The 13,504-nt window shown below is 42.1% G+C and overlaps 1 protein-coding gene across 5 annotated transcripts in view; it reads left to right on the top strand.

The window, feature by feature from the left end:
• Positions 1-13,504, top strand: part of CFAP46 (cilia and flagella associated protein 46) — a 287,892-nt gene that overhangs the window by 237,410 nt on the left and 36,978 nt on the right. For all 5 annotated transcript variants that reach the window (XM_068256846.1, XM_068256850.1, XM_068256848.1 and 2 more), the window contains 3 exons: positions 2,661-2,743; positions 2,862-3,034; positions 7,510-7,634. In XM_068256846.1, the coding sequence (XP_068112947.1) occupies positions 2,661-2,743; positions 2,862-3,034; positions 7,510-7,634 (381 nt within the window). The remainder of the gene's footprint in view (positions 1-2,660; positions 2,744-2,861; positions 3,035-7,509; positions 7,635-13,504) is intronic.

Raw genomic sequence — 13,504 nt, forward strand, 5'->3', positions numbered from 1 at the left:
AAGCACACAAATGAACCTGGCCCCCTTTTGTCGCCACCAACAGAGCTTTTTGTCGGTGGCATCTGATTGCTGCTGACTTTTTATTTATTTTAATGTTATTTTTGTAACACATTACATTATTTTTATTTTCCCCCCCCGACCCCTCCCCCCCCCCCCCCCCCCCCCGAGATCCAATCAGTGATCACCTCTCATAGGCATCAGCCTATGAGAGGAGATCACATTGTGGGCCACTCGAGGGGACAGCTTTGTCACTAAGCTGTCCCCTTACGCAGCGCTGTATAAAGAAAAAAAACGTTTATTTTCTTCTAACAGCTTGCCAGCCGTGAGCGCAGGCTGGCAAGCGGAGCTCCGTATGTAAAGCAGGGATGGATCCCCGCTAATCTACTCCCCCAGGAGGAGACCCCAATCGGCGGTAGGCGGTCCTGTGAGAGTCACTCTGCAGCCGGCAATCGGCGTTAGTTGGTGGCAGAGTGATTAGCATGTACCTGAAACAAGGGGGTAAAGGACTTTAACTTACATTTTTTCATGTTTTAGCCTTTCTATTTTTCAATTGACAAGTGCCACAGTTGTAAAACACCCCAGCATACATTATGTGGCTCGTCCTGATTAAAATGATACCATACATGCCATATTTTATTACTACTTAGGCTTGTAGCGTACCATTATCACCAGTCTGTGGTCACTATGGCACATAGTTTGCAGACCCCCAAAGCTGTACAGATATTTCTAGGCAACAGCCCTAGCGATCGCATGCCGTATCTATGGGCCGCAGCCATTAGTAGCACTACTTTAGTAGCACATGCGTGTTACTGTAGTAGATCGCAAGGGTGACGATTCGAAGACCCAACGCTGTATAGATGCATCGCTATGCTTTTGCCTATAAATGTCTGTATTGCTTTGAGTCTGCAAACTATAGTATGTACTATAGTGATCACCTCCAGTCCAATTATTACACAATGAAAGCCTAGATTGTGCTGAAAAGAAAGCCTAGATTGTGCTGAAATAAAACAATGTATGTATTACTTTTGTGGCATAAGTAATAAAAAGTTATTGCTGTATCAATAGTGACAAAGCCAAACCGCCAAAATTGCCAGGAATCTTAAGGGGTAAAAAACAAGGAATGCAAAGTAGTTAAAGCAAACTCTAAATAAGTTTTCTTTCACTAGATCCTATCTCTGCCATGTGCTACATACCTAATTAATAACATTGTTTTACTTATGCACATTGCTTTCTCAACTCGCTGGCCAGAGCTACAGAATGTATTGTTCCTGTGAGATGGGGGCTGCCATCTTGCTCTTTTCAAATTCTCAAATTCTGTCCCCCCAACACAACCCCCCAATGTCACCTAAAGAACTTAGGCACCCCCCCCCCCAGCTCATTGTTCTCCCACTCACCTCACCTACCAGAAGCACAATGTCCCTCCACCCCCTCCATAGAAACCGAATGCATTGCTAGCCTGGAGGCTAGAGAAATGTCTGTACAGCCGCAACCCTGAACTGTCACCAAAGGGGTGGAGTCCCTATCCCTGCCGGGTCACAGTCCTTGTATGTTTGCATGAGGCTTTACCATCTCTGAATTAACACTGGAGGGATAACGGGGATCAGTGCTTCAGATTAGTATTAACTATAAGTGTCATAACACTTTAAAGGATACGTCTGAGGAAATTAAAAAAACGAGATCTACTTACCTGGGGCTTCCTCCAGCCCCTGGCAGCCAATCTGTTTCTCACCGCAGCTGTGGTGTCCCGGGATTGCCTCCGTTGGAGATGCCAACCTCGCCAGGTCGCGATCTTCTTCCCCTCCATTGCGCTCACGTGGCCTGGAGTGTTCTGCGCAGGTGCAGCACTTCTCCAGGCCACGTGAGCACGCTCATGAGCGGAGCAGTCACGCAGGTGCAAAAGATCCTGACCTGATAAGGTCAATATCTTCAATGGAGAAGCTGCGGCGAGCGACAGATCGGCTGCCAGGGGCTGGAGGAAGCCCCAGGTAACTAGATCTCATTTTTTTTTATTATTTCCTCGGATGTGTCCTTTAAAAAGAAAAAACGACCAAGAATTTAACTTTATCCCGATCAGTAGCTGATACCCCCTTTTACATGAGAAATCTATTCTTTTTCACAAACAGACCATCAGGGGGCGCTGTATGGCTGATATTGTGGTGAAACCCCTCCCACAAGAAACTCTGAGTACGTACTCCTGGCAGTTTCCTGTCTGTGAACCCTGCTGCATTGTGGGAAATAGCTGTTTACAGCTGTTTCTATCTGCCAAAAAAACATGCAGCAGCTACATAACCTGCCAACAGTAAAAATGTCACCATGTAATAAATGTCAGAATGTAAATCAGGGATTTAAAAGATTTTACAATGGGCAAACACTGACGAAATCATTTATACATAATTATTGTAAAAATGAAGCACTTTTTTATTAGATTATTTTCACCGGAGTTCCTCTTTAAGACATTTTGCTTTTTTTATACGTTTCTAAATTGCTTAGTATTTTTGCAATGAGTGCTTTTTTAGAAGTTAAAATGGTTGTCACGGTATGTGTTATTCCATTTTATCAGACACGCTAGATTTCATATTCATTACTGGCTTTTAGGAATCTGAATCTACAGTATATATTTGTAATTATTTTATACTTCTTTCCGCTCTTGCGCTTGTTAGATCTTTCTTGTACGGAGCTCTGCTTGAAAAGGCAAAAGTTATCTCTACGCAGAAGGGAAAGCTACACCAGCAACAAAGAGCCAGTAAGTTTGCTAATGGCGCTAAGTAATGGAAGAGGCATTTGTGTTGGGATGCATCTTGTCTTGTTAATTAGAAGGGCTTTTGTGGCTACATAAGTTCCTTTCTCCCTCATTTCATCAGCACAAGCCAAAGTGGCCCGATGTGCCGTGGATCGTCAGATGTTTTCCTGCCTGCAGGAGAAAATGGAGCTGTTCAAACAAGATACCATGCAGAAGATCCTCAAACTGGAACATCAACAAATGCTCACAAAGCAGAAGAATGTGTTTGAAAAAATCAACAAAAATCCAGCAATGGTAATGTGCAGTTTGATTGATGTGTCGGATGATTGTCCCCCCAGTTGTCATTACTTCCTGCTTGCATTCCATTTGCCTTGCACTGAAGGAAAGTTAGTTCTTAGTAGATGGTGCTGTTACTTTTCTGAGTGCCAATAAATGGTTGAGTACTGTGATGCTTGTCATTTGCAATTACAGTCATTTCTTTAACTTCTTGAGGACTGCAGTGTTGACCCCCCCCCCTAAAGACCAGACCTTTTTTTACTGAAATGGCCACTGCAGCTTTAAGGCCAAGCTGCAGGGCTGCACAACACAGCACACGAGTGATTCCCTCCTCCCTCCCTTTTCCCCCCACCAACAGAGCTCTCGGTTGGTGGGGTCTGATCGCCATTTTTTTTTTTTATAAATATTTGTTTTTTGTTTTTTCAAAATATTTTTCACTTTTTACGTTTTGTTTTTTTGTTTTTGTTTTTAACTCCCTCCCCTCAGACGGCCAGTCCTGGCGATCGGCTGTCATAGGCTTCTGCCTATGAGAGCCGATCGCTCTCATGTGCCCCAGGGGGACAGCTGTGTCAAGCGGCTGTCCCCAGTACAGCGCTGCTGCTGATTACAGAGCTGTACTATATGTAAAGATAGTGGTTTCACCGCCTAACAGTCTCCCGAGCGTGAAGGCAGGCAGAGCTCCGCCCCCCAAGCAGGAGATGCGCGCGCAGCCTGCGCTCAATCTCCTGCACAACAGAGCCCTAGGACTTGACGCCAATTGGCGTTAGGCGGTCCTGGGGCTGCCGCCGCGGCCACGCCCATTGGCGTGGAGCAGTCGGCAGGTAGTTAAAGCAGACCTGAACTCTGAACTTCCTCTCTGCTCTAAAAGATAAGCAACAGTATGAAACTTTTTAAAGAAAAACATTTCTTTGTTACAGCTTACAAAACGACTGCAATAAATCTGAAGTGCGTCTGCTTCCTGCTTTCATGGAGGCAGACAAAGGGTTAACACCCTGTGCTTACATATTAGCTTTGTCTGCCAAGGACTGACGCATTTCTGAGCGGACACAGCTGAGAGATCAAGTTACGCTTGTGATTACTTGAAGGGAAAATTAGACAGGTTCTCCTCTCTTAAAACACACAGGATGCATTTCTCTCTGTTTTCCTTGTGCCCTGTGCAAGAGTTCAGGTCCACTTTAAGAAAGAAATCATGCCAAAAACGTCTAAAGTAGACCTGTGGGCTTGTAAAATATGGCCAGGCCCGATCGGTGCAGGAACTGACTTGGCTTTTTCTGCCCAAGCCCGCACAGGTTAAAGAAAAATGTCTTTATTATAGCTGATACAAATCCTGCAATAAATCTGCAGTGTGTCTACTTCCTGCTTTCATTGAAGCATACATATTGTTAACATCTTTTGTTTACAAATTAGATGCTCTGCCGTGGCAAGCAGCTGACACAGCTGAGCGATCAAATTACAGCTACAGTGATTAGTGACAGAAGGGGAATTAGACAGGCTAAACTCTCTAAATACATACAGGGTTAATTTCTCTGTTTTCCTTGTGTCCTGTGCAAGAGTTCAGGTCCACTTTAAGGATTTGCTTTCAGGAGATTCACTTGCCCTCATCAGATCCAGAAACGTACTCCACACGTTAACTAATTTATCATGTAAATGCAGTTACTCAGGGCTAGCCTTGAGCTACATAGCACTTTTCAGTGTCCTCTCTCCTCTGCCTGCTCTAATACCAACACCATTATACAGTATGCTTCTTGCCTTGCCACTCATCATCCTCAACTCTCAAACGTACGCTCCTTCTTCTTCACCCCAGGCCCAAACATCACTCTTCCCCTCCTTGTACTTCAATGTATTATTATTATTATTATTATTATTATTGATTTATAAAGTGTCTACATATCGCTGTGGCGCTGTACAGAGTAAGACCCAACATGGGGTACATATTTATACAGACAATGGTATACACAAAATATCTACACAAGTACATAATACAGAATTGATATTACACAGGATTCAACCAAAGCAAATGATTTACCCTTTTTTTCTTTAAAAAAAAATGATTGATTTATTAGATAAGGATAAGATCAAAAATATTTATCATGAAGAAAGCAATTTGTTTTGACAAATATTTGACCAGATGTGCTGGATAAATCCGATAAAAAAAAATATAAAAACTGAATGCTTTCACTATAACTTTTTTGAAATTTTCTAAATACCGTAGTTAATTATACATGTATGGTATATTAGTTTCAGTTTGTTAGATTATTTGATCAAGTGGGAACAATGTAATGGATTTTTTTGGTTAAAAAAATTAAAATGAAATATGGATTGTCACTTTTAAATATATATTTAAAATATATATTTTAAATATATTCAGGAATTTTAGAAGGCAGATTAAAGTTAAAGTGGATCCGAGATGAAAAAATAACTGTAGCAAGTAATTTGTCTATATATCTTATTAAAGTTTAGATTGTTTACCCAGAAAATCTAGCTGCAAACAGCTGCAACAGTGTATGATTATTTTTTCCTGTGATACAATGAGAGCAGCCATATTCTGCTTGTCACCATTACACACAGGCAAGCTGCTCTGCATTTCTACCCCTCAGCCTGTGAAAACTCCACTCCCATCTCCTCCCCTCGCCTCTGAAATCTCTGGCTGGTGACTGCTACTCCTCCTCCCCAGACTGAGCTCCCATGAGCACTTACTGCATGGGACTCAGAATGCCTAGGCGCTGGAGGAGCTGGGGGCGAGGCTTGTTTAGTTTTTAGGGAATAAGGGTATTAAAACAAACAAACAAAAAGTATTTGGCTTGAGGAATGCCCTATAAACTATATGTAAGGGGCACAATTATTCAATGAGTAAAAGTTTATCTCGGATCCACTTTAAAGAAGACCTAAACCCAGGACTTCTATTCTGCTCTAAACAATATAGTAACTTTTACAGAAAAACATTTCCTCGTTACTGCTAATAGAGCTCCTTCAGAGATACTGCCGTGTAGTTACTTCCTGGTTTCTTGGGAGCATAGAAAGGGTTAAACTCCTGTTTATATATAATTTGTCCGAATGGCACACTGCAGCACAGTTCGGGCAGAGATGACAGCTCAATTACAGTGGCTTATTAATTAGCAGAATAGGGAGAATTAGGCAGGTTGTTATGTCTAAATACTAACAGCGTGAGCTTCTTTGTGTTTTCCTTCTTTTCTATGGAAGAGTTTAGATCCTCTTTAAAAGTCCACTATTGAGAGAGACAACCTAAAGTGAGATGGCCAGACAACATACAAGTGGTTGTAAAATATAAACCCCAAAAAATAAAACCATGGAAAAAGACACCGAGCCAGAACTTTTTTTTAGTGGGCAGTAAAGGCTGATCAACTCTTTACACCTCTATAATATTCAAAAATGTGGTAGTGACAAAAATATGGTGGGGCATACATACCAGAAAATTACTGTATATTTTGGACTATAAGACTCACTTTTTCTCCCCCAAAAGTGGGGGGAAAAAGTCTATGCGTCTTATAGTCCAAATGCAGGGAGTACCTGACTTGTGAACGCCTGCCAATATGAACCTCCAACCTGCCGCAATTTCGGAGACTCCCTGTACTGTGCCCATGCAGAGGAGGACACGAGGACAAACCGTGGACACGGGGCACAAAGGAGCATAGAGGAGGATACAGAAAGGGGCATAGAGGAGGACACAAGAAGGATAGAGGCGGATACATGGGGGACACAGGAGGACACAAGGGAATAGAGGAGGACACAGGGAGACACAAGAGGTACAAGGGGGCATGAGGTATAAAGGGGGCATAATCCACAAGATGCCCCTTCACCATGGATGCACCAGGTTTAGTATATATATTTCCCCCCCTGTTTTTTTTCCTCTAAACCTAGGTGCGTCTTATGGTCACGTGCGTCTTATAGTCCAAAAAATACAGTAGTATGTATAACTAGAAAAATAACACAGTTGGACTATATAATAGCAAAAATTAGTATAAAAATGTCTTAACAAAGATATGACAAAAGTTAATTAAAAGGTACATGGGTTGGTCACTTGATCATAGCATATCGCAAATCCAAACACACCAACGCTCATACGCCGCCAAGGGAGACCAGGGTCAAATATAATAATGTAGACCAGCAGATCAACAATCCATAGTATCCTCAAAGTCGATCTTTACATCTCTATACCGAGGAGTAAAAAACAGGAATGCAATAAAATGAAGAAAGCTCATATAACTGGAAAAAGGTCCCATAAATAAGTGGAGGGTGATATCTTGCTTATAAACATTCCATGAACTATAGATGAATAACCACAAGGGAATCAGGATTGTGTTAGTTATCCTGTAAATATATAACAGAATGATTTTCCTAGTCAACCAGTCTGAAACATGCTGCAAAATGTAGAAGTGTGACATCGGGATGGACTCAGTCGCATCATCTTTCCAAATAAGACATTTTATATCCTAATCTTATATATTATCTGATGCTATTTGATTCTTTTACAGGATGACTCTTATAATCAAGAAGAGGAAGGCATAAATACAAACAGAACACAGTTTCAGGCGATAGTCCAAGCCTTGGAGGACTACCTCAACCCAGTGCTACTAGAGCTGGAGCTCTCTCCACCACGGTATGTGCTTTTAACCTTTCAAAGCAAAGCTTGGAAAACAAAGCCTTAGGCTGAGCATCGGACCAGGTGGAAACGGACAGTGTAGTGTCCACTCCGATGGTCCGCTGTGGTCCAGCTGTAACCCAGGACAGATGAGTTAGTAGCCCTATAGACTATACAGGATCTTCTCAAAAAATTAGCATATTGTGATAAAGTTCATTATTTTCTGTAATGTACTGATAAACATTATACTTTCATATATTCTAGATTCAATTACACACAACTGAAGTAGTTTAAGCCTTTTATTGTTTTAATATTGATGATTTTGGCATACAGCTCATGAAAACCCAAATTTCCTATCTCAAAAAATTAGCATATTTCATCCAACCAATAAAAGAAAAGTGTTTTTAAAACCAAAAAAGTCAACCTTCAAATAATTATGTTCAGTTATGCACTCAATACTTGGTCGGGAATCCTTTTGCAGAAATGACTGCTTCAATGCGGTGTGGCATGGAGGCAATCAGCCTGTGGCACTGCTCAGGTGTTATGGAGACCCAGGATGCTTCGATAGCGGCCTTAAGCTCATCCAGAGTGTTGGCTCTTGCGTCTCTCAACTTTCTCTGCACAATATCCCACAGATTCTCTATGGGGTTCAGGTCAGGAGAGTTGGCAGGCCTATTGAGCACAGTAATACCATGGTCAGTAAACCATTTACCATTTGGTTTTGGCACTGTGACCAGGTGCCAGGTGGTGCTGAAAATGAAATCTTCATATCCATAAAGCTTTTCAGCAGATGAAAGCAGGAAGTGCTCAAAAATCTCCTGATAGCTAGCTGCATTGACCCTGCCCTTGATAAAACACAGTGGACCAACACCAGCAGCTGACATGGCACCCCAGACCATCACTGACTGTGGGTACTTGACACTGGACTTCAGGAATTTTGACATTTCCCTCTCCCCAGTCTTCCTCCAGACTCTGGCACCTTGATTTTTTTCGAATGACATGTAAAAGTTGCTTTAATCTGAAAAAAAGTACTTTGGACCACTGAGCAACAGTCCAGTGCTGCTTCTCTGTAGCCTAGGTCAGGCGCCTCTGCCGCTGTTTCTGGTTTAAAAGTGGGTTCATGCTTCCATCTGCTGAAAAGCTTTATGGAGATGAAGATTTCATTTTCCAGCACGACCTGGCACCTGCTTACAGTGCCAAAACCACTGGTAAATGGTTTACTGACCATGGTATTACTGTGCTCAATAGGCCTGCCAACTCTCCTGACCTGAACCCCATAGAGAATCTGTGGGATATTGTGCAGAGAAAGTTGAGAGACGCAAGAGCCAACACTCTGGATGAGCTTAAGGCCGCTATCGAAGCATCCTGGGTCTCCATAACACCTGAGCAGTGCCACAGGCTGATTGCCTCCATGCCATGCGGCTTTGAAGCAGTGATTTCTGCAAAAGGATTTCCGACCAAGTATTGAGTGCATAACTGAACATAATTACTTTAAGGTTGACTTTTTTTGTTTTAAAAACACTTTTCTTTCATTGGTCGGATGAAATATGCTAATTTTTTGAGATAGGAAATTTGGGTTTTCATGAGCTGTATGCCAAAATCATCAATATTAAAACAATAAAAGGCTTGAACTACTTCAGTTGTGTGTATTTGAATCTAAAATATATGAAAGTCTAATGTTTATCAGTACATTACAGAAAATAATGAACTTTATCACAATATGCTAATTTTTTGAGAAGATCCTGTATGGGGGAACCCAGCCGCCTGCCCGGGATTATCGCGGACTACACAGAAGTGCGGCCCGCTTGCCGCAATGGATCTCATGGATCCATTGCACACTGACAAGTGTGAACAACTCCCACTGTTAATTTAGCGATGAGTGAAGAACTGGCAAAAAATGTCAGTTTTTAGCTCAAGTGAGAACACAGCCTTATGGACCTTGCTTTTGTGCACAGAGGCAGTTGCACTTTTAGTAGCTGTATGTCAAATTTACCTACTTGTGCGAGCCTGGAGATAGCTGAAGAACCAGGTTATTTGTAATACACCTTCAATGACAATAGTGATATATTAAAAGATACACACTGCTTTGCAGAAACTTACAGTGATTGATAATGCAGCAATGGTTGCGGGAAAAAAGGCTTGAAAAGTCTATACTATACTGTATAAACTTTCTCTATAATGCACTGAACTTTCATTAGCAAAACTGCGTTTTTGGTAATGCTTAAAAGGATACTGTCAGAATCTCTCCTGTAGCATGTTGTCATTTGCAATCACTCTGCAGATCAGAGCAGCTCAGGATGCTGTCATGACTCCTCCTATTGCTTGCTGCAGTTGAACTGCAGCCAGATAGCCCTGGATTGCCTACATGCATGTTGTTGCATAATATTGCATGTATTTGTTATGAGAGTCCTTCAGCTAGCAGCTTGTAATCAAGCTGGCTCAGGATTGAGTAATTACCATTCAACTGTGTGGGAATTTACATGCCTGCATCCATTGGCTGATGTCGACATAAAAGTCTGCCTCCCATATCAGACTCCGCCCGACATAGCGTACAGCTCCCTGAGTTGTTGCTGGGTGATTCAAATGAATTGTATATTGCATTGTTTAACCTTGTTTCTTGCTTGGACGTTTGCTGTATCTGCGGGGATACAATGAAGTCCTTCTGATCCTGATAGCTCCGATTCTGCCATCACCACGTTGGTGACTGGTAGTATTCCTTCTTGCCTTGTTCCTGAGGACTTAACTAAAGCAGCGGTTGCCATTAGTTACGCTCCTACCTGTTAGTCTTGTCTATGTCAGTGTGAATGTTTACCGTTCCGTCTGTCTGTCTGTTGTTTGTCTTGTTAATTGTTATTACTGGTGCTTTAGCTAGTTTCTTGATAAATATATATGCAGATCTGCGATATATATTTATCCATTAGTTGAGCCGTGTGTAATTTCTCTGAATTAACGTGTATGACTTTAGCCTGTTACTGACTCCAATTCCGCCTAGTGCATTGTACCGCAGCCATCTGACCTAACGTGTATGACCTAGCCTGTTACCGACTACGTCTGTTGTGTATTGTATCACATAGCAGCTAGCGTGATAGGCGATATCGGAAGCCGAGAGCTGCAGTTGCTCTGGGCAATCTTGGTCCGTTGTTCATTACTCTTGTGGCCACCTGTGGAGCCTCTTCCATTACCCAGCTACATTGTCTTGAGCACACACGCTGACTCAGAAAAGTATACCCCCCTAGCATTACAGATACTAAAAGCAATGTAAAATAATTTTTAAGAAATGAGTGCAATAATTGACCTACCCAATTTATCTAGCCCATCCTGGAGTTCTTCTTTAAGAGGTCTACCCCAAACCATGAAAGCAGTTCCAGACTGTTGTTTCTCCTCTCCTATACATCTAGCGATTTTGTGGCCCAATCAACCATCTGATTCGATAATTTTATCAAAATGCATGAAAGTTGGTGTTCCAACAAGCATGCGTAATTGATGATTCGTCAAGCGAAGATTATGCCAAGCTGGAAAAACTCGGTCTAAAGATCAGGTGCGTGGCAGTAACGGCGTGTGATATCGCAAAAAAAATGCAACAGACGACCCCCCCCCCCCCCGTCCTCTACACCCACAAATGTAAGTTCCCTCCCCCCACATCCCCCCTGGGGCCAGAACATTGTAAATATCACCTGCCCAGTTGCTGCAACTTCTGGTTTCCTCCATTGTCTCCCCTGAGCACTGAAAGGTGCATGTGCGATGCCACACACATGCCACGTGGTTTAAGCACCATTACGTGGTGGTGCTCGGTGTGATGGAAGTGGTCGGGGAAGACAGTGGAGGAGACTGGGTGTTGTGGCAGCTGGACAAGACAAATTTACAATGCACAGGGAAAGGGGGGCATTAACATATGGGGGCTGGCCAGGTGGGTTGAATCGGCATTAGCACATGTTTGATTCCTGAGATATTTCATGCTGAAATCAAACATAATCAGCCTGTGTTGTATGGGCAGACACCATATCGGAGATGTCTCTTGGCCTATCTGCCCATAAATCGCTAGTTGTATGTGCACCTTTACAGTAAGCACATTGCATAAACATACTGTAACTAGCATTTTTCTGATGTACCGTCTTTTTCGGACTATAAGGCACAAAAGTGGGGAGAAAAGGTCCCTGCTTTTTTTAGTCCAAATGCAGGGAGTTCCGGCTGACCTGCCATGATGTCAGGAACTCCCTGCATTCCCCGATGTCAGGTGTATCTCTCAACTGACCCAGAGGGTGCCTTCAGTGATCAGCTGCTTCTTCGCTTGCTCACTTCTTCCCCTTCGTGCCAGCAATTCCTGGCCACGTCATTATGCACGCGACCTGCACTAGGGTGAAGAGTAAGTGAGTGGAGAAGCCGCTGATCACCGGGTCAGGTGATTGATACACATGGCTGCCGCTGCTACTTGCGGTACACAGGTGGAGTGAAGCGGGACATGGAGCATGACACACAGAGGAGGACAGAAATGGGGGACAGTAGCACACAAAGGGGGACAGGAGGAAAACTAGAATTGGGGGAGAAAATCTACAAGACACCTCTGGACCATGGGTCCACCAGGTTTAGTATATTTGTTTCCCTGTCTTGTCCTCTAAATCCAGGAGCATCTTCTAGTCCGAAAAATATGGTATTCCAAACCCTAAATCAGCCACCAGACTGCCGGAGAATGGATTTAAAGAAAAAAAAAACTCAACATAAAAAACGTCTTGTTGTTATATCCACACTCCTCCAAGAATAGGTTCTCTACATCTTGTCACTATGGTATCAGTAATTAGACTTATGGTGTCTACTAATGATCTAATCTTTTTCATCCTATTTTACCATTTCTATGTAATAACGGGAACTGCCTAAATTATCCATTCAATATATTCACTCAATTTACCCTTATACTACATAGATTTGGTAAAATTGGATGAAAAACATTGGATCGTTAGTGGCCACCTTTAGACTTACACATTTATTATGACCCACACAATAGGTGAAAGCAATATATTTATATATGGCACTGTTGGCACACTCTGCAATTTCTGCATAGGGTCCCTCTTTATATGGGAATATCAACAGATGGTAGTATGCAAATGTTAATACGTTTAGTTTAATAGACTGAAAACTCTCCTCTATGGTTAACTTCTTATTAAAATACCGTTTATATATAAAAAAAATAAAAAAAAAGTTGGGCTACATACATATGGTGGATAACAGTGTCCTGAAATGGTCGTCAGTAATGGTTCAAGTAAGTGTTTATTTATAATTATTGTATCGGTACATATATTACTTCCTCAAGTGTTAATGCATCCATATAGTGAATTTTGTAGTCACACAAGTCTGTCAGTCCTTAAAAGTACTAAACACAGTTTAGCAAGGTGTGTCCATACCACCCCCTGTCCACCTAACAAGTTTAGTTCTCTTAACCTTGTCAACAGCTGTGAGAAGTAGCACTAAGGAGAGGAGTTGACACTAACCTGCCTGTGACTCTGCCACTTGGTCCCCTCCAGGCTCTTCCACTGGCAAAGAAGCTATTATCTGCATTTGTCATTCGTTGTTGTCCCAGAAAGGAATGCATTATGCATGATTACATTTAATGTGCAAAGAATCCCAATTATGTCACTTCTACCAATGCTGCATGTATCCACAATGGCGGAAGACTAACTGCTCAGATGTGTGTTTATCTATGCCTTGTTGAACTTACTATAGAGGTCAGGATCCATACTTATAAATGATCTCCAATTTAAATATAAAAAGCTCACATCTTGGCAAAAGGGCAGACAGGGTACATATTATCAATATGACATATGCATTATAAATAAGTATGGATAATAATCTTAAAGGCAGCAATATATAAAATACCCTGTCTTACCTAGAGTGCA

This window comes from Hyperolius riggenbachi, chromosome 10 (genome assembly GCF_040937935.1).
Source record: "Hyperolius riggenbachi isolate aHypRig1 chromosome 10, aHypRig1.pri, whole genome shotgun sequence".
NCBI lineage: Eukaryota > Metazoa > Chordata > Amphibia > Anura > Hyperoliidae > Hyperolius > Hyperolius riggenbachi.